This window comes from Pteronotus mesoamericanus, unplaced genomic scaffold (genome assembly GCF_021234165.1).
Source record: "Pteronotus mesoamericanus isolate MK-2021 breed Mesoamerican mustached bat unplaced genomic scaffold, CSHL_Meso_final scaffold_651, whole genome shotgun sequence".
Taxonomy (NCBI): domain Eukaryota; kingdom Metazoa; phylum Chordata; class Mammalia; order Chiroptera; family Mormoopidae; genus Pteronotus; species Pteronotus mesoamericanus.
In genome coordinates, this window is record NW_026555325.1 from 15,349,672 (window position 1) to 15,368,515 (window position 18,844).

The window sequence follows — 18,844 nt, forward strand, 5'->3', positions numbered from 1 at the left end:
AGAAAACAATTTCTAAGGAAAATTTTGTTTATTTTCCAAAATGACTTCAAATTTTGGGACCTATCATATAATTTAGTACTTTCTTTCAAATTAGTTGTTGAAATTCTGAGACTATAAATTAAAATTTGAAATGCATTTTATAATGTCTAAGAGAAAAAAGATGCATTTTTTTCCAGAATTTTTATTACAGACCTGCCCCGTTTCCTTTTATCTGTTAATTTTCTTTTAAAGGTGGTGTTGTAGTGGTATTTATCTGTTACTGGTATATATATAATTTAAAGATTTGTGGATATTACTTCAGAAGCAAGTATACTAGATGTATCTGTCATTTAAATGTTTGATGTAAAGAGGGACAGTGACACTTTTAAAAGTGCTTCAGTTTTTAATTCTATTTTATCTTAGCACTGAAGAGACCTTTGGATTGGTCCAAAAAGAAGAAGGAGCCTCTGGGAAAATTGGCTTCTTTAATTAAACTTATTGTGAGAGTCATCTATTCTTTTCACACTCTGAGCCTCAAGGAAGTACATTCTGATACTCTCGTCGCTGTTGGCAACTCAATCACTGGCATTCTTTCCAATGTACTTGGACATATTTCTTTGCCCTCTATGATTCGAAAAATATTTGCAACTTTAACAAGGCCTCTGGCATTATTTTACAAAAACTCAAAGTAAGTATTTGGGCTTAATGGCTTTGAAATATATGTATATCATTTAGATCTAAGTAGCAAACTTGTTATTTTTCTATGAGCTTTTTAATAATTTTTTGCGGTCTTGTGGAGAGAATAACATTAAACCTTGCGTTTGTTTAAAAAAATAGTTGAAATCATACATAGATAGGAGGTAGTAGTCCTTTTATATTACATGTCCAAACCCCTTTTTGATTTAGTGCGTATCTTTTTAGATTTGTTAATACAAACAAGCATACCTATTAAATGTATGATGTATCTGAAGGCATATTTGACATGCTACTTTGCAGTGAAGTATGTGTTGTGTACTCAGTATATTATATGCATCTTGCCTGCACCATACACCTAAGAATCTCATTCTTTTTAATGTCTGTTGCATAGGGTTTTATGAAACTTTACCCATATACCTGTTGGTGGGCATACATGGTTTTTTTTTTAGCCTTTTCTGGCAGTTGAACATATTTGTACAAAAAAACATTGCCAATATTTCTGCAGAACAAGATCATAGAAGTGAAATTATTTGGAATTTTGGGAGGTAAAATTCCAAATTTGTATTAATTTACATTTAATTGAAATAATGCCTAAAAACTAAAAATCATAAATAATACACTTTTTAAAAGCAGTTTTAAAGATTCATCAGTATTCTTTATAGCAAACTTTATCACTGTACAGGCATGTCTCATATTTATGGCTGCATTATGATACTTCTAGGTTTAACTTTTCTGAAACATAAATGATATTGCGTGCTTTTTTTCTTCACAGGCTTGATGAAGTTCCTAAAGTGTATAGTTGTATGAACAATAAGGTAAAAATCAACAATTATCCATAAACATGCTTTTATGGTGAGAAAAGTGTTAGAGTTTAAATAATTGTCTTCCTTAAATATAATTCTGCTTATTTTAAAGGGGATTATTATTATACTTCAACTTTAATGCACATTGAATAACATGACATAGAAACAGTCCAAAGATAGTTTATTTTTGTTTGCTTAAAATATGCTATTTTCACAGAGTTTGCAAATGAAGAACCTGGGCCTGCCAGAATTCAGGCTCTCTGGACTTCTTTCCCAGCTCTGAAATCCATATGCTTTCTCCCAGTGGCCTTCAAACTTGCACCTGTTCCAGAACTAACTGGAAGGCTTGTTAAAACACAAATTCTAGGCTTTAGCCCAGGTGTTGATTGGTGCCTGGGAATTTGTGTTACAAGTTCCCAAGTCATGTTGTTGCTGCTGATCCAAGGACCATAGTTTGAGAAGCACTGATCTGTATCCTCTCAACCACTTTGTCTTAGTGCTGGTTCACAAAAAAATTTTTACTTTTTTCAAAGGATAGTTATTTTAAAGAAGGATTTTAATAATGTTGCTTTAAGTTTGTATAAGTCATCCACTCCTATCTTAGTCTCTTTATATATGGGTAATGGGTTTCAATGCTCTATATGTACAACTGTATATACACTATTAATCTATTTTAAATGATGTGAAAATTTATTTCTGTTAATGGAAAATAAGCTTTGAAATAAGGTTATGCTATTAATAATCAAAGCAAACTCACATGATAATTTATCACCTTATAATGAGCACATTTAAGGTGATGGATGGGAGTTTTTTAAAGCCGTTTGAATTTTAAAAATTGAAACAGTCATATGTTTTGTGAGTTTTTATATTTAGTATACTTCATGGTTTTTTTTCTTTTGTTTTAAATGTAACATTGCCAGGCATTACCCTAATAAACTTTCTCTTTCTCCCAGTTAGAAAAGCTACTGGGAGAAATTATTACTTGTCTACACTTCAGCTACACTGGAACTTACGACAGTGAACTTCTTGAACAGATCTCCCCATTATTATGCATAATGTTTTTGCACAAGAATAAACAGATTCGAAAACAGAGTGCTCAGTTTTGGAATGCCACATTTGCTAAAGCGACGATGTTGATTTATCCTGAAGAGTTAAAGTATGCTAACCACAAAACTCTTATATAGTTACTCTGTTGTGATCATGTAAATTCATTTTTTGGTTTAAACATAAATGTTTTATGAGGAATTAATGCAGGAGATTCCTTAGTAAAAAAATTGTTTTGTGGAATACATGGAAATTATTAAACATTAGACTGTTTGGTTTTTAGAGTCATAATCTGTTGGTTTTAGGAACATGAAAACTAATTTGAAATTATACTTAACAAAAAAAAGACAAAAGGCAAGAAATTGATAGCTATTAAATCTAGGTGATGTGCACATGGGTTCCTAACGTAATATATATTTGTTTGACATTTTCTACAATAAAAGTTTGGAAATTTTAAAAAGCTTTTTAAAAAGAAAATTTGGAAATTGAAGTATTTAGCAAAAAGTGTAAATATTGCTAGCAATTTCTCCCAATTTGTAGAGTAAGAAGTAGTCTTTAAGCTGGATATAATTTGCCACTTTAAGATTATAATTAAAGTGTTCTTGTTAACATAATCTATACTTAGCTGTACTACTTGACTCAAGGGGGGGGTGGGGGGTGTGTGTGTGTGGCTGTCTGTCTGTCTGTCTGTCTATATTTATGGGGTTTTGTATTTGTTTTTTTTTTTAAGACCAGTATTAAGACAAACCAAACAAAAAATTTTGCTTTTGTTGCCTGGTTTGGAAAATGTTGAAATTTTGGAGGAATCCAGTGGACCATATTCAGATACAGTAAGTTCAGTAAGTTTGGTGTTTTTTGTTTTACTTTTGAATGATGTTTGATTAGTTTGTTTATTGGGTTTTGATACAGTTTTTTTAAATTACATGTTGTGATTTATGCTATTACAGTTGTCCCAGTTTTCCCCCTTTGTCCCCCTCCACCGAGGCTCCGCACTCCCTCAGGCAATCCCCCCACTATTGTCCCTGTCCCTGGGTAAATATATATGTGTCCCTTAGCTACTCCATTCCCTATTCTGTATTTTATATCCCCATGACTATTCTATAACTACTAATTTGTACTTACTAATTGCTTCACCTTTTTCACTCATCCCCTAATCCCCCGCCCATCTGGCAACCATCAAAACTCTCTCTGTATCTGTGATTCTGTTTCTGTTTTGCTTGTTTATTTTGTTTTGATAGATATATATTGCCATTTTATTGTTCATATTTTTGATCTTAAAGAAAACTCTTAACATTTCACATAATGCTGGTTTGGTGGTGATGAACTCTTTTCTTGTCTGGGAAGCTCTTTGTCTGTCCTTAGATTCTAAATGATAGCTTTGCTGGGTAGAGTAATATAGGTGGTAGGTCCTTGCTTTTCATCACTTTGAATATTACTTGCCAATCCTTTCTCACCTGCGAAGTTTCTTTTGAGAAATAAGCTGACAATCGTATGACAGCTCCCTTGTAGGTGACAGACTGCTTTTTTCTTGATGCTTTTAAGATCTCTCATTTTATGTAACCTTTGGCATTTTAATTATGATGTTTCTTGGTATGGGCCTCTTTGGGTTCATCTTGTTTGGGACTCTGCTTCCTGGGCTTGTATGTCTATTTCCTTCACCAAGTTAGGGAAGTTTTCCGTTATTTTTTCCAAATAGGTTTCCCATTTCTTGCTCTTTTTCTTCTCCTTCCTGCACCCCAATGATGCGAATGTGATATGCTTGAAGTTGTCCCAGAGTATCCTTACATTATCCTCATTTTTTGGATTCTTTTTTCTTATTGCTGTTCTGATTGATGGTTTTTTGCTTCCTTATGTTCCAAATTGCTGATTTGATTCTCAGCTTTAGCCACTCTATTGCTGATTCCCTGTAAATTTTCCTTTCTTTTCTTTTTAAGGGTATATTTATTTCTAGAGAAGAGGGAAAGGGAGGGAGAGGAACATCGATGAGCAACAGAAACAACTGTTGGTTGCCTCTTGTGTGTCCCCCGCTGTGGACCTGGCCCACAACCCAGACATGTGCCCTGACTGGGAATCAAAACAGCAACATTTTGGTTTGCAGGCCAGCACTCAACCCATTGAGCCACAGCAGCCAGGGTGTGATTCCCTGTCAATCATGTTCTGCATGCCTTATTGTTTAATTTCTAAAGTTTTATGACTTTGATTTTTCTTATAGAACTATTTCCAGCAATAGGAGGGGGTTTGAATCTAGTAATTAGATTTATTTTTGTAGTATTTATGTGGTATATCTTATTTTCAGAATTCATAAAAATTAAGTGGTGCAAAACAGCTATTGTATAAGATGGAGATACCAAACCTGTGTGCTGTTACTGAATTAGTGCATTCCTTTCTTTCACATGATTTTACGAGGGTTGAATAATTTCAAAAGAAATTTGAATTGAGTATTTTATCAAAATGGAATTTTTAAAACATTCCATTTTGGATATTTATCCATTTTGGATAAATGGATAAATAAAATAGAACAGTTTCACTTAATGAAATGGTGTTTTATTTGTCCTAAAACAGACAGAAAATTCACAATTAAATGTGAAGATAAGTGGCATGGAAAGAAAGTCAAGTGGAAGAAGAGATTCTTTTTTGACACAACCAAAGAGTACAAAGGAAAAGATGAAATCACCAGCCAATGTAGGTTTTTCCAAAGTTTATTTCATAGAACTTTTAAAGTATGTGATAGCTTGAAAACGCACAACTTCTAACTGGAAGAAAACTATTAAAGTGTAATAAAAGATGAGATTGCAGGAGAATCTGAGTTTGGTCCAAAAAGACCTAATGCTAGGATGACATGGTAATCTAGAAGTTTTGGGAGATGATTTCTTCTTAGTAAAATTATGTCTGCATAATACTTAGCATCCACTAAATAGCAGCCTCTTGGAGATGGAATTAAAGTAAGTATGAATAACTATAACATAGTTAACATAAGAGAAAAAATATTTTGGAACTTCTGTTATTGAGTAAGAACAGAATGCCTAGGTAAAAAAAATCTGTTTTTAGCCTCAAACTTAAAACTTTCTTGCTAGTTGCCATTTAACTGATTTTTGGACAATAATTCTCTTTTCCATGACCTCTTAATAAAGGATATTCTAGAATCTTGAGGTCATGGTCCTGGAAAAGTAAAAGTTATTTTAAGGAAAATTCCAGTGGAGTCTTGTAGCAATGGTAAAGTAGAATGAAAATAACCATGCTGAAAATATGTAAAAATAACATTATAATACTATTGTTACTAGTATGTAGGGCATATTATTTTGGCAACTGAAACTCGGCTCCGTTCATGGTTCACCTTGAGAGCCACAGATACACTCTTGTCAAACAACTTGATTTCTTTGTGTTGGCCTGAAAAACATTTACCCATGCTTTGTTGGTAAGCACACACTTGGCTGCTTTTTAAAGTGTAATAATTTTTATTTTCTGAGTGTTAGAGGTACAATGAAAGGGAGTGACAATTACTAATTGTTATTAACCAGGAATTATTGTATGGGTTTAAACTTCAAACTTCTCATTATCAAAAACCTTACAAAGTGTTGGAAGAGAGATTTATTGAAGTATTGGAAAAATAATTTGGCAACTCAAATGTACATTTACTTTTTTAAAATTTGCAGTTGAAACTAGAATCTTCATCCCCCAAAGCAAGGAGTGAAATGCCTTTGGAAGAAGAAAAGTCTACTGAGTTTGTGTTTATACCTCCAGAAGGAAAAGAAGCAAAGGAAAGAATACTAACTGAACATCAGAAAGAAGTACTCAAAACGAAGAGGTTTGTAGTCCTGTTATCTTGAATTGGGTATTTTGTAATCACACTTGGATGTCATGCAGCAAACTATAACTTAGTCTTTAGAGCAAAGATACTGTGTATACTGTACTATATTTTAATACTGAGAGGATACACTGTACATAACTATATTTCATTATGTATAAGTCATCCTAGTAATGCACCAAATGTTTCTAAACTTAACTCCTCTATTGACGTAGTGTGGGAGGAGGTAATGAAGATAGTTTCGTGGAAAATAAGCATCTAAGCCTTAATATTTCATTGTTCTTCAAAACTAGATATAGAATTGTGGTTTTGATTTCTAATTGTAAGAATTTCAGATATTGAACTTATAAAATCTTTTTCAGGTGTGATATTCCTGCCATGTATAATAATTTGGATATTTCACAAGATGCATTATTTTCTCAGTATAGTCAGGAAGAATCTATGTAAGTATGGAAGCAGCTGAAGTAACTGGTTTTTAAAGTTTTTAAAAACTATTCTAATTTATATTTATCCATTTCAGGGAAATTCCTGGTTTAGCTGAAAAATCAAAGGAAGATTCCAAGATGATACTTAAGGTATATTTGGTATTTCATATTTCAGGGTTTTTCATATCACTCTTCTTCCATTATGGAGTCTCTTGTATTCATTTTAAGATTTACTGCTTAATCTCTTTAGCTCCTATTAGCAGATGTTTGCAGAATTGTAGTCATTGGGCCGGGGGCAAAGGGGCAAGGGTGTTTAAATGTATTTAGCTTTATTGACTATTTACAATTAGAAACAAATTAATGGACATCTACCACCACCTTTGGAATATTTGCAAAATATTGAAAGTGTGTGGTTGCCTTTTAAATTACTGAGGTTTCTCACTAAAATTTTCCCAGAAAGTCAGACTTGTATGCAGATTAATCTATATATATATATACATTTCTGTGCAGGAGGAACAAATGAAGAGTGACATTGTCATTACTCAAGATGCTACAGAAAAGTGTGGTATGGAAGAACATCTTGAAAAGACTTCCCTTTCAAATAATGAGTGTGGTTCTGTTGAGGAAACCAGTCTAGGAATACTAAGTAGTAATAACGATGCCAGGAAAAAAGCTTTAATTTCCTCAAAGAATATGTCAACTGAATGTGTATCTAGTGCAGAAAACACTTTTGGTGTCAGCTCAGTTTCTAAGGCTACCATTTCTGGAACTCTGCCACAGCCTACAAGTCGAAGGCAAAACTTCATTACGTTGGAAAAGTTTGATGGTTCAGAAAATAGACCTTTTAGTCTGTCCCCCTTGAATAATATGTCATCAGCTGTTATGGTGAAAAATAACCAGGAAGGCATGACTAAAACAGACATTCCACTAAAATCAAAGAAAAGAGAAGTGGCTCTTTCAAAATCTGACTGTGAAAAAATAGTGCATGGAAATAAGCGAACAGGCCTAAGGTCAAGTAAAGCTGAACAAACAGAGAATGCAAGGTCTAAGCTCTTAATGAGATCTGATAAGGAGAAAAATACTCAGGAATCTATTGAAGGCATGGTAGCCTTAGAAAATAACCCAGCTGGTTTGCTTAATCAAACAGAAAGTGTGTTAGATAATCAGGCTTATGTCCCTGAATCAGCAGTGGAACGTGAGGATGCAATGCTTAAACCAACAACACTAGAAAGTGCTGTATTAGAAAACACTACTGTAGGGGAGAAAACCTTAGGAAGTAATTTGGAATCCAAAGAAAATACACCCCCAGCCATAATACCATCAGATCAAATGGTAAATGAAGATAGTCATGTTCAGGTAACTCCGAATCAGAAAACCCTTAGACGATCGTTAAGGCGACGTTCAGAAATAGCAGAGGCTACCACAGATAGCCAAGATAAAGAAAATAATCACCAAAAAAAGGAAAGACGTAAGGAAGAAGAAAAGACTCTTCAGAAGAGTCCACTACATGTAAAAGATGATGTGTTACCTAAGCAAAAACTGATTTCTGAACAAACTGTACAGGAAAATTTAATTGAGAAAGATACTTTACATGAGAAGACTTTTGGGGAAACCAGCACTAATGTTGACATTGACAAAAATAAAAGAAAGCCAGACCTTGAGAATATTAAATCTGAGGGAGATGTTGCCCAGGACATTGCAGATAAGTCCTTTGAGAAACCGGTAAGGGGACGAACACGGTATCAAACAAGAAGAGCATCCCAGGGCTTACTTTCCAGCATTGAAAACTCCGAATCTGATAGTTCTGAGGCAAAGGAAGAAGGTTCTAGAAAGAAGAGATCTGGAAAATGGAAAAACAAAAGCAGCGATAGTGTTGACATTGAAGACAAAGAGGAGAAAATGGAAAAACAGGAATGTATAAAAATTGAAAATCAGACACATGATTGTAAAGCAAATTCTGAGGTGGACACAAATATAAAATCTCAGATTTGTGAAAAAGAGGAAAGTAAAACAGATCTTCAAGATACTATTCTACCTTCTGATTTATTGCAAGTTTGTGATATATCAAATACTTATGAAGGAAAAAGTAAAACCAACAAATGTGCAGAACATTCCTTTTCAAATTCTCCATCAGAATTAAATCTAAGGACTAGAAATGCCAATAAGAGATTACATAAGCGAGATTCCATAGAAAATAACAGTGTAGAGGAATGCTCAAAAATAGGGACAATAGACATTTCTTTGGCCTCTGAGAAAACTTTTCAAAAACCTGAGTGCCGACACAAGAGAAGTAGGAGGGTCAGAAGATCTAAAGGTTGTGATTGCTGTGGAGAAAAATCACAGCCTCAAGAAAAGTCACCCCTTGGGTTAACTAATACAGAAAATTACAATGTAAAGGTCAGTGAAACCAAAAAGGTAGATGTGCAAACAAGCCTGACTGTATCACAGACTTACAAAGCTGATGTATACTCTGAGGCTAAACTTTTAGATGAGCATCATAGTGTGAATTTTCATTTGGGTCTCAAGGAGGAGAATGATACTATTAATGATTCATTGAATATACATGAAACTGAGTTGGAAGAAAATAATATTCAGGACTCTATTCCTTCTGAAATAATAAGTTTTAAAGAAGAAGCCTGTGATACAAATTCCAAGGAAGCAGTATCTATTGAAAGCCAAGAGCCATCCAATAAAAAATGTAAAACTGTTGACCCATGTTTAGGTGATTCCAAAGATGATTCACTGGAATGTTCTACCTTGGAGACCAAAGAAAAGGACATAAGTACAGAAAACATTGTTAACGTTGAAGCAGATGCATGTAAAGTAAAAGCAGCATTCAGTTCAGAAGAAGTAGAAGCTATGGAATTGGATGTGGAATGTGATAATAGATCAGAAACTAGCATCTGTGAACAAAAGAATGCCAAAACCGATATTTTTGAGGAAGAGGCAACAGAGGAAAAGAGTAAAAGAAGTGATGGACCTGAAGCAGATGCAGCTGAAGTACTGAATGCTGAAGAAACAGTAAGTGAGGAATTTAATCCAGCTATTGGTCATCCTGATAGTGCCATGCCTGTAAAAGCAAGAGCTCAGGTAGAGGTTTCTGAACAAACAGCAGTTGGAGGACCCGATGGAGGAAATGATGAACCCGATCCGGGCTCACTTGAAGAAATGAAAGCTGAAATGGAAAACAGTGAAGAAAGAGTGGTTGGTGAGGTAAATGCTGAAACTGACCATGTTAGTGAAATGGAGAATAGGGACTTGACCTCAGAAACATCAAAGCCTATAGAAGCCAGAACAAACAGATTGAATGTAGAAAGTGACAACTTTGTTCCTAACACCCTTGAGACAAGCACTGAAGAAGGAAAGGTTAACTCTAATAAAATTGAAACAAACATTGTACTTAATAAACCTGAAGAAACAAAATTAGATGACAGTCAAATGAAAGTGGGAAATGATGGTGAAATTTTACAGGAAGTTCACCATACTACAGAGAAAGCGAAGGAAACATCACAATCTCTGACATCTGAAAGAGCCATCTCTGAACTGATACCAGAAGACAATAATACATCTCCTCAGAAATTAAGCGAATTTGATCCTTTACTTTTGTCAGCAACTAACAGTCCTAGTAGCATGCACACACGCTGTTTCTGGTCTCCTTCGGCATCTCCATCCAGCAGCATTTTAAAGAGAGGACTAAAAAGACCCCAAGAAGATGAGATCTCATCGCCTGTTCACAAGGTAGGGGTTTGAGGCTGAATATTAATAACCCATGTTTAATTGGAATATTTTGGCTACATAGTACCATCTGGTGAATGACAGAACATTAGACTTATATGACCACTTGCTTTGAATATTTACCATAATGGCTAGGGAAAAGAGCAGATAGAAGGACAAGTATTCAGAAAAGGAGACTGAAGTCCTTAGGTATTCCATTATTTCAGGATACTAAATATCTTTATGCAACTATGAACATTGTTTACCATTCTCAAAATTGATGAGAATTTCTCATGATTTCTTCTTGCTCCTCATACCATTGTATTTGGAGAAGTGGATTTAGAATCTGGTAAAAGCAGTTTTAGTTAGCCCTTGTGTATACTAGAAGATTATGGTGTTTCAACATTCCGGTGTTTATATAAACTAACTTCCAGACCTTATCTAATTTAAAAAAAAAATTAGGCTGTGTATTCATCAAGTTTTGGGTGTAATTTCATTTATAATTATTTTTCCTCCTTCACTGAACTCGTAAATACCAGTCTTGATGTGCTTGCTTTATATTCTTAGTTGTAGAGTTTCCATTCAGCTAGATTTCAGGTGGTTCTGAATGATGGTTGTTCTGTAATTTAGTATTTTTGATGTGATTGTGGGAGGATGCAAGTACTGCATTTACAAACGCCACCATCTTAAATTGAGTATCATTTACAGTAGAAGAAATTGGTCATACATACAAACATATATATAGATCAATGATACTGATAATTTTGCCTTTAGCAAGCATATTGTGAAGAATTCCCAGGACATACCAAAAATTTTTATACTAAGAATTCAGAGATTAGTCCTTGGAAAGATATAACCTCTTTTGAGTATTTTGTTGGTTTGGTTTGGTTTGATTTGGTGGCCTACCACTTACTATTTTTTTTAAAGTATCTTAAGTTTAATTACATAGGCCATGGAAGTTCTTGACAAGTTTATGAAGATGCAGTGCATTGACATTGATGTCTTCATTATACTTTGTTTTATTTCCTATGCCTTCCCCAAGCTTGGGCCCACTGGTGTTTTTATCAGTCCTATAAAGTACCCAACATTCTTTATTCATACTAAAATTTTTTTAAAGTTTCCTATTCATCCACCCCCCTTTTCTCACTCATTAGTTTGTTCTCTGTTACCATGGGTATGTTTTTGTTTTGTTATTTTAGATTTCACAGATAAGTGAAATCATATGCTGTTTGTCTTTCCCTGTCTCACTTAGCATAATACCCTCAAATCCATCCATGTTGTTGAAGGTATATTCCATTTTATGTGTAGATCACATCTTTTACCCATTCTTCTGTTGATGGTCATCTAGGTGTTGACCATCGTAAATAATGCTACAGTAATCATAAGAGTGCATATATCTTTTGGATTAACGTTTTTGTTTTCTTCAGGAAATACCCAAAGGTGGAATTGCTGGGTTATATGGCAGCTCTATTTTAATTTTTTGAGGAATCTCCGTACTGTTATCCATGGTGCCTGCACCAATTTACAATCCCACCAACAGCATTATAAGGGTTCCCTTTTCTCCACATCCCTCTCCCCTGCCTCCCTGCCACCAGCACTTGTTATTTGTCTTTTGTGTGTGGGTGAGTGGGGGGGGTAGTCGTTCTGGCAGGTGTGAGGTGCTATCACATTGTGGTTTTGACTTTCATTTCCCTAGTAATTAGTGATGTTGAGTGTCTTAGAAGCCTGTTGGCCATCTGAATGCCTTCTGGAGAAATGTCTGTTCAGGACTCTGCCCATTTTTTAATTGGATTATTTGTTTTTCTAGTGTTAAATTGCATGAATTCCTTTATATATTTTATATATAGACCTCCTTATCAGGTATATTATGTACAACTATTCTTCTCCCATTTAGTAGGCTGTCTTTTTGTTTTGTTGGTGGTTTTCTTCACTATGCAGAAAGTTTCTAGTTTAATGTAGTCCTGTTTGATTAGTTTTGCCGTGGTTGCATTTGCCAGAGGAGATATGACCAAAAATGTATTGCTAAGACTGATGTCAAAGAGTTTACTGCCTCTAGTTCTAGAAATTTTTTGTTTCAGTTCATGCATTTAAGTCTGTAACCTATTTTAAGTTTATTTTTGTGTGTGGTGTAAGAAAGTGGTCCAATTTCTTTTCCTTTTTTTTATGTGTACCTGTTTAGTTTTTCCAACATCATTTATTGAAGAGACTGTCTTTTACCCCATTGTATATCCTTATTTCCTTTGTCGTAGATTGATTGTATAAGCGAGGATTTGTTGAGTTTTAGATTGTTAATATAAATTAGTTATGTTTTGTTTGATAGTATCATATTTCATTTTTATTTAGGCAACAATATAACATACTGTAGTTTTCTCTTTTTAAAGATTTTATTTTTTGTTGAGAATTTTTTTTTTTAATTTTATTTTAATTTATTTTTTCAAATACATTTGTCTTATGTATTTGAGAGACGGGAAGCAAAGGAGAAAGAGAGGGAGAGAAACATCAGTGTATAGTTGCCTCTCACGTGCCCCTAACTGGGAATCAAACTGGAGGAGACCCTTTGGTTCCCAGGCCCATGCTTGAGCCACTGAGCTATACCAGCCAGGGCTCTTATTGTAGTTTTCTATAGCAGATACGTACAGAATCTGCCCGCTTTGGGGGGAATCAAGACTAGGAAACATTTATATATGTATTTAACAATTTAAGTGCTCCGTTGCATATTTATATCAACTGGCTGAATGAGTGAACATATTGTAAGAGGTAGAAGAGACTAAAATGACTTCAAGATGGAGCTAAGAAACAAAAATTGCCACCCAATTGCTGTGAGTGTGGAACCCTCAAAGAATTCCGAACAGAGATTAAGATATACCAGAGACTAGTTAATACTGGGTCTACCTCTTTACTTATTCTTTATATTCATTGTAGTTAATAGTTAAGCCCATAAAATTAGTAGAATTGGATTATACTATTTTAGCTGCCACATGCACTTCCATTAAGTTTCTACTCCTGTCCTGTTTCACTCTTTGTTGTTCTAGAACATAGATTATTGGAATGACCTGCTTTCACAGATAGTTTGTCACAGACAGCAGTCACTGGGAAGAATTACAGCTATGTGTAGTTGGTTTCTAGAGAAATAAATTAAGGTTCTAAACCTACATTTTATTTTTAGGTAACCTGATAATAGAATTGATGGTATTCTCTTTAAAAACTTTAATTTTGTTAAATAAAAACATGACCTGTTTTTTTAGGTTCGCCGTGTCTCATTTGCAGATCCAATATATCAAGCAGGATTGGCAGATGACATTGATAGACGATGTTCTGTTGTTAGGGCTCATTCTTCAAATAGTTCTCCCATAGTAAAAAGTGTTAAAACTTCACCTACTGCGCAGTCTAAGGTAAGCTGTACATGTATGCATAGAATTGCATTGCATAGTTTGTCTTAAAATTAACTAAGAAAACTTGTTTGGATATATTGTTTTTTTGTCTGCTACTTGGTAAGCAGACAATAGGTGGTAAGAGGTAATGGTGATCCAGCAAGTAATTGATAATGTACTTTATTCCATTTTAGATTTTCTGAAAATACTAAATTGTTACAGTCTTAAGTCATGAAAATAAAGTTGTAAAATTATAGTTATCTAGGGTTCTGAGTTTGTTTTCTCTCCTTTCTTCTATCTAGAATAATACTACTTCAAGCAAAGGATTTCTGTTCCCAGGATCACGTAGCCCTAAATTTAAGAGCTCAAAGAAGTGTTTAGTAAGAAGTGCTTTAGTTTTCATGCAACTTTTTCTTTTTATGTTTAAGTGAGGCAATCTCAATTTAATGGATTTTGAAATTTATTCTAAGATTACAGAAATGGCTAAAGAATCCATACCATGCCCAACAGAAAGTATTTACCCAGCTTTAGTGAACTGTATGGCACCAGTTGACATCATTTTACCTCAGATTACATCAAACATGTGGTAAGTGGTAATTTAGACTCTAGCTTTTTCTTGAAGATGCATCCTATTTAAGAAGACCTTTTAAATGATGAAGGTTCTCATATTTAGGATTGACTTATATGCACTTTTACACACATTTTAGAAATAAATAAAATTTCAGGTGTGAAGATGGGCCAGCTAGAACAATAAGAGAAGCATTTGTCATAATGGCTAAGATAAATTGTGTGCTTATTCACCAGGTACTTGTATACATTACCTTATTTAATCATAATATAAACCCTATAAGAGTAGTAGTATTTCCAGTTTCTAAGATGAACTTTACAAAGCTTAATCCACCGAAGTCACACAGTCATAATGTTAGTGAAGCATTAGGCACATACTAGGCTTAGTCTGATTCCAATGCTGTTGCTTAACCAGGCATATACATCAGATGAAAATTTTTTGTTTTGAATTAAATGTACATGTGCCTTTACTCACAGTGGGTTAGGTAAGCCTATATAAATTGATTTATGATTGAACTTAAATCAGGAAATCCAAGTAGGTAAGACCTCACAAATAGGATAAATATAAAACAACAATGACATTCTACCTTTTTCTCATTGTCTGTCCAAGGGCAAGAGGACTGGGACAACTCATTAGAGCCAAGAATATAAGAACAATTGGTGATTTGAGTACTCTTACAGCATCTGAAATAAAAACTCTTCCTATCCGTTCTCCAAAAGTGTCCAATGTAAAAAAGGCTCTCAGAGTATATCATGAGCAACAGGTAAAAACTTAGATGTCAGCTATAAATCATGTATAAATACAACCTTATGTCACATATCAGTGTTGTGGTCAACAACAGACTGCATATAAATCATGGTCCCATAAGATTATAATGGAACTGAAAAATTCCTATCACCTATTGACATAATAGTGCAAATGCATTACTCACATGTTTCTGATGATGCTGGTGGGAACAAACACTGCACTGCCAGTCATATAAAAATGTAGCACATGCTGTTATGTACAGTCATAGTATTTGATCATGTGTAACTGTTATTGAATATATGTATTTATTTCACTAAACTTTGATGTTATTTCAGACTGTACTTTCTACTTATGCCAAAAAAAAAGTGAAACAGTTTGCCATGTTAACTTGACTGTATCTCTTAGTTGCATCATTTTGCTTATGCTTGATTTAATCTTACTGTTTTCTACAGTACAGTAATATGCTGTATAGGCTTGTAGCTTGGGAGCAATAGACTAACCATATAGCTTACTTGTATAGTAGGCTGTACCATCTAGGTGTGTGAGTGCACTCTGATGTTCTCACAACAACAAAATTGTCAAACGCATTTCTAAGAATGTATCCCTGTTAGCTAAGTGCATGACTGAAAATGACCTAGCAATAATACAATTACATAAGTTTGTACTTAAACTATACGTATGCTTAAAAAGCCCATTTCAGGGCACCTTTTATTCTTTTCCTTCACAGTCAGGAGTAAGTTAAAAGATCACTTTATAATTCCACAGAAAAGTTTGGCTCATTTATTTTGAACTAGTCTTGTGCAGTGCACCTCTTGACTCCTTGAATTCTATTCTGTCACCTTCTCTTGTTCATGCTCTTCTTAAAACACCAGTGTTAAAATCTAAACATTTACAAAAATTTTGCAGATTTGTAATTAATAGTATTTTGATTTTGATATCCAGCACAACTTTAATTTTTTATTTTTTTAAATTGTTCTTTCTATGACCTTTCTGCACATAAACATTTTGTGTCATAGTCATGAAAGCCAAGATTCTTCCCCTTATAAAAATGTATATGGAAAATGTATATCATTTCAGAAGAGATCACAGACTCCTGAAACCAATTCAGAGATCCTTTATGGATCCATTAATATGGAAAATTGTGAGTAAATGAAAAATGTGGCCTATTAAAGGTGAAAACCAGCATTGTATATTAGAATTTTTGAGACTGGAGTTTGCTAACTACTGAAGACTTGAAAGTGCTAGTTTTAATATTAATTTATTTTTGGTTTTTGAAAAAACCCAAAAACTATATTAGTAATTTTCAGTTTCATAGATCAAGAATATAGTTTCTGAAATATATTTGGTGGTTCATGGGCCCAGCGAATTGTCTCTAAGAATTAAATTTTTAAAAGCTGCTTTATTGAGACATCCACATACTGTAAAACTTCACTGCCCCCCCCCGCCCCCAACACACAATTAAGTAATGTTTCTTAAAGAATATTTACAGAGTTATACAACCACTACTGTGGTCTACTTTTAGAACATTTTTATCCCTCCAGAGAGAAACCCTTAGCTATTAACATCCTCATTTCCAACGCCTAGGCAACTGCTAATCTTTTTCCTCTAAAGATCTGCCTGTTGTGGACATTTTATAAAAGTGGGGCCATATAACCTGTGGTCTGTTGTGACTGGCTTTCACTGAACATAGTTTTAAAGGATCACATGTAGTTTTTTGTAGTTCTAAGTAGAACATAGTTTCGTGGCAATATTAGCTAATAATAAGCTAATAATAATGTGATGAGCTGTCATTTCTATTCCAGTATTAATACTATTGTTAGTCCTATTAAAAGTAACTTTGAATTTGTTGATTTTCTTTTTTATTGTTCTAAATGTATAATCAAGGTGAAGTCTCGTGGATTAGAAGAGATTCCAGTTTTTGATATTTCTGAAAAAACAAATGGAACTGAAAATAAACCTCTCTCTTCTGATGAAGAAAGACTTGCCTCAGGTATATTTTAGTGAAGTGGGACAAATTTATTTACAAGATTTTCTTGAATTACTTTGTTATGCTTTTAGTTTTAATTAGATCGTATCTTGTGAATTACAGAAGTTTTTCTTTTTTGTGCTAGTTACCAACTATATGAAGAAATGATTCATTTTACTTCAAGTAAAATCTTGTTGCTTTTTTTCTAATTGTCAACTCCATTGAGGTCTAAAATAAGTGTGTGCACTAAATATTGTGTTCTGGTCATGGTTTTAATAAAAATGAAGTAGTCTGGCAATTTCTTCAGTGGCACAGAACAAGCTGTTAGATATTCCTGTTGCTTGTTTTCTTGAGGAACAGGTGCATACCTCAGCCTGAACTTTTAATTTGAATCCTAGGCACTTAAACTTTTTATTAACTTGAAAGGAGATAATAGACATTTTAAGTTTTATCTGAAATAGATCTAATTGTGCTTTTTTATCCTCTTTCAGATTTAATTGATCCTGTTGCTTTAGAAACTCCAATATCTAAAAATCTTGTGGCACAGGTTAGTGCACTTGCTCTTCAGCTGGATTCAGAGGATCTCCATAATTACTCAGGAAGCCAGTTATTTGAAATGCACGAGAAACTTGGTAGCATGGCAAACTCTATAATAAAAAATCTTCAGTCACGCTGGAGGTCACCAGCCCATGATAATGCTATTTAATATTTTAAGAGAAAATTGAAGGCTTTTTTTTTAATATCACTGAATTTCTTGATTCATAAAATAAGTTTTGAAATGTAGCACAATTTCAGACTCAACATTTGCAAAATTGGTAACATTTTAGAACCTGAAGGGCAATGACTTATGTAAATTCATTATGTAAGGTCATTTCTGTATTATGTATTTTCTTGGCTGCTATGCATAGTTCTTCAAAAATTTAAATAATCTTACTGAAATGTGAAAAACTAGAAACAAGAATACATTTATTTCACTTAAACTCGAGCATATTCTGATGACACATTTTATGTAGACCTTAGTTGAAGTAAACTTGAATTTTCTTTTCCTGAACTGATAAAAGGCGTTTATACTTGTTTTTTTTTTTTTTTTTTTTTAATTTAAATCTGTTGTGCCTGAGGTTTAAAAACTTGTTCTTGGTAAAACACCTTATATGTGATGTAAAAGAATTAAAATATTTTCACAGATGTCAACTTTGGACAACTTTAAAAAAATACCGAAAGTTTCAGCTTTTGGGTTAAAGTATTGGAGTCGAATTTACTAAGATAGTCATTTATTTGCGTTAGCAAATATTTGTACAGCAGCATTTGCCTGTGAAAATGTACTCATATGAGAAATAGTATTCATTTTAAAATACATGACTATTTGTACATTCTGTATAAATTACAATGGTTTTAATTTATAAATTTCAGCATTCATTAATTGTGCTTTTTTTTTCCTGTAACTTCTTGTGAATACCTTTGTTTTGTTTAATAGAGACATATTTTGTATATATTAAGTACTGATATATCAGTATGGGCAGTAGAAGTATTTCATGGACTTGCTGCAGATGTTTGTAGGATTCTGTATTTACAAATAAAACAGCAGATAGTTTTGTACTTAGTTAATAGTCTTAGTTAAAACATGAGTTTATTTTCTAAAGTAAACAGAATGAGTCAAGTTATAGAAATAAGAGAGTGTTACATGACAGTTTTGCTATTTCTATCTATACTTTTTTTCCCTTTTGGT

The 18,844-nt window shown here is 33.6% G+C and overlaps 1 protein-coding gene across 1 annotated transcript in view; it reads left to right on the forward strand.

Moving 5' to 3' along the window:
* RIF1 (replication timing regulatory factor 1) overlaps positions 1 to 17,988 on the forward strand; it is a 53,187-nt gene extending 35,199 nt beyond the window's left edge. Inside the window, exons 22-36 of the mRNA XM_054562661.1 lie at positions 403 to 667; positions 1,448 to 1,490; positions 2,432 to 2,634; positions 3,253 to 3,352; positions 5,085 to 5,204; positions 6,176 to 6,327; positions 6,690 to 6,770; positions 6,848 to 6,902; positions 7,263 to 10,490; positions 13,712 to 13,858; positions 14,140 to 14,217; positions 14,308 to 14,423; positions 15,015 to 15,168; positions 17,037 to 17,142; positions 17,610 to 17,988. Coding sequence (XP_054418636.1) covers positions 403 to 667; positions 1,448 to 1,490; positions 2,432 to 2,634; positions 3,253 to 3,352; positions 5,085 to 5,204; positions 6,176 to 6,327; positions 6,690 to 6,770; positions 6,848 to 6,902; positions 7,263 to 10,490; positions 13,712 to 13,858; positions 14,140 to 14,217; positions 14,308 to 14,423; positions 15,015 to 15,168; positions 17,037 to 17,142; positions 17,610 to 17,824 — 5,063 coding nt within the window. The 3' untranslated portion in view covers positions 17,825 to 17,988. The remainder of the gene's footprint in view (positions 1 to 402; positions 668 to 1,447; positions 1,491 to 2,431; positions 2,635 to 3,252; positions 3,353 to 5,084; positions 5,205 to 6,175; positions 6,328 to 6,689; positions 6,771 to 6,847; positions 6,903 to 7,262; positions 10,491 to 13,711; positions 13,859 to 14,139; positions 14,218 to 14,307; positions 14,424 to 15,014; positions 15,169 to 17,036; positions 17,143 to 17,609) is intronic.
* Positions 17,989 to 18,844: the final 856 nt, after the last annotated feature.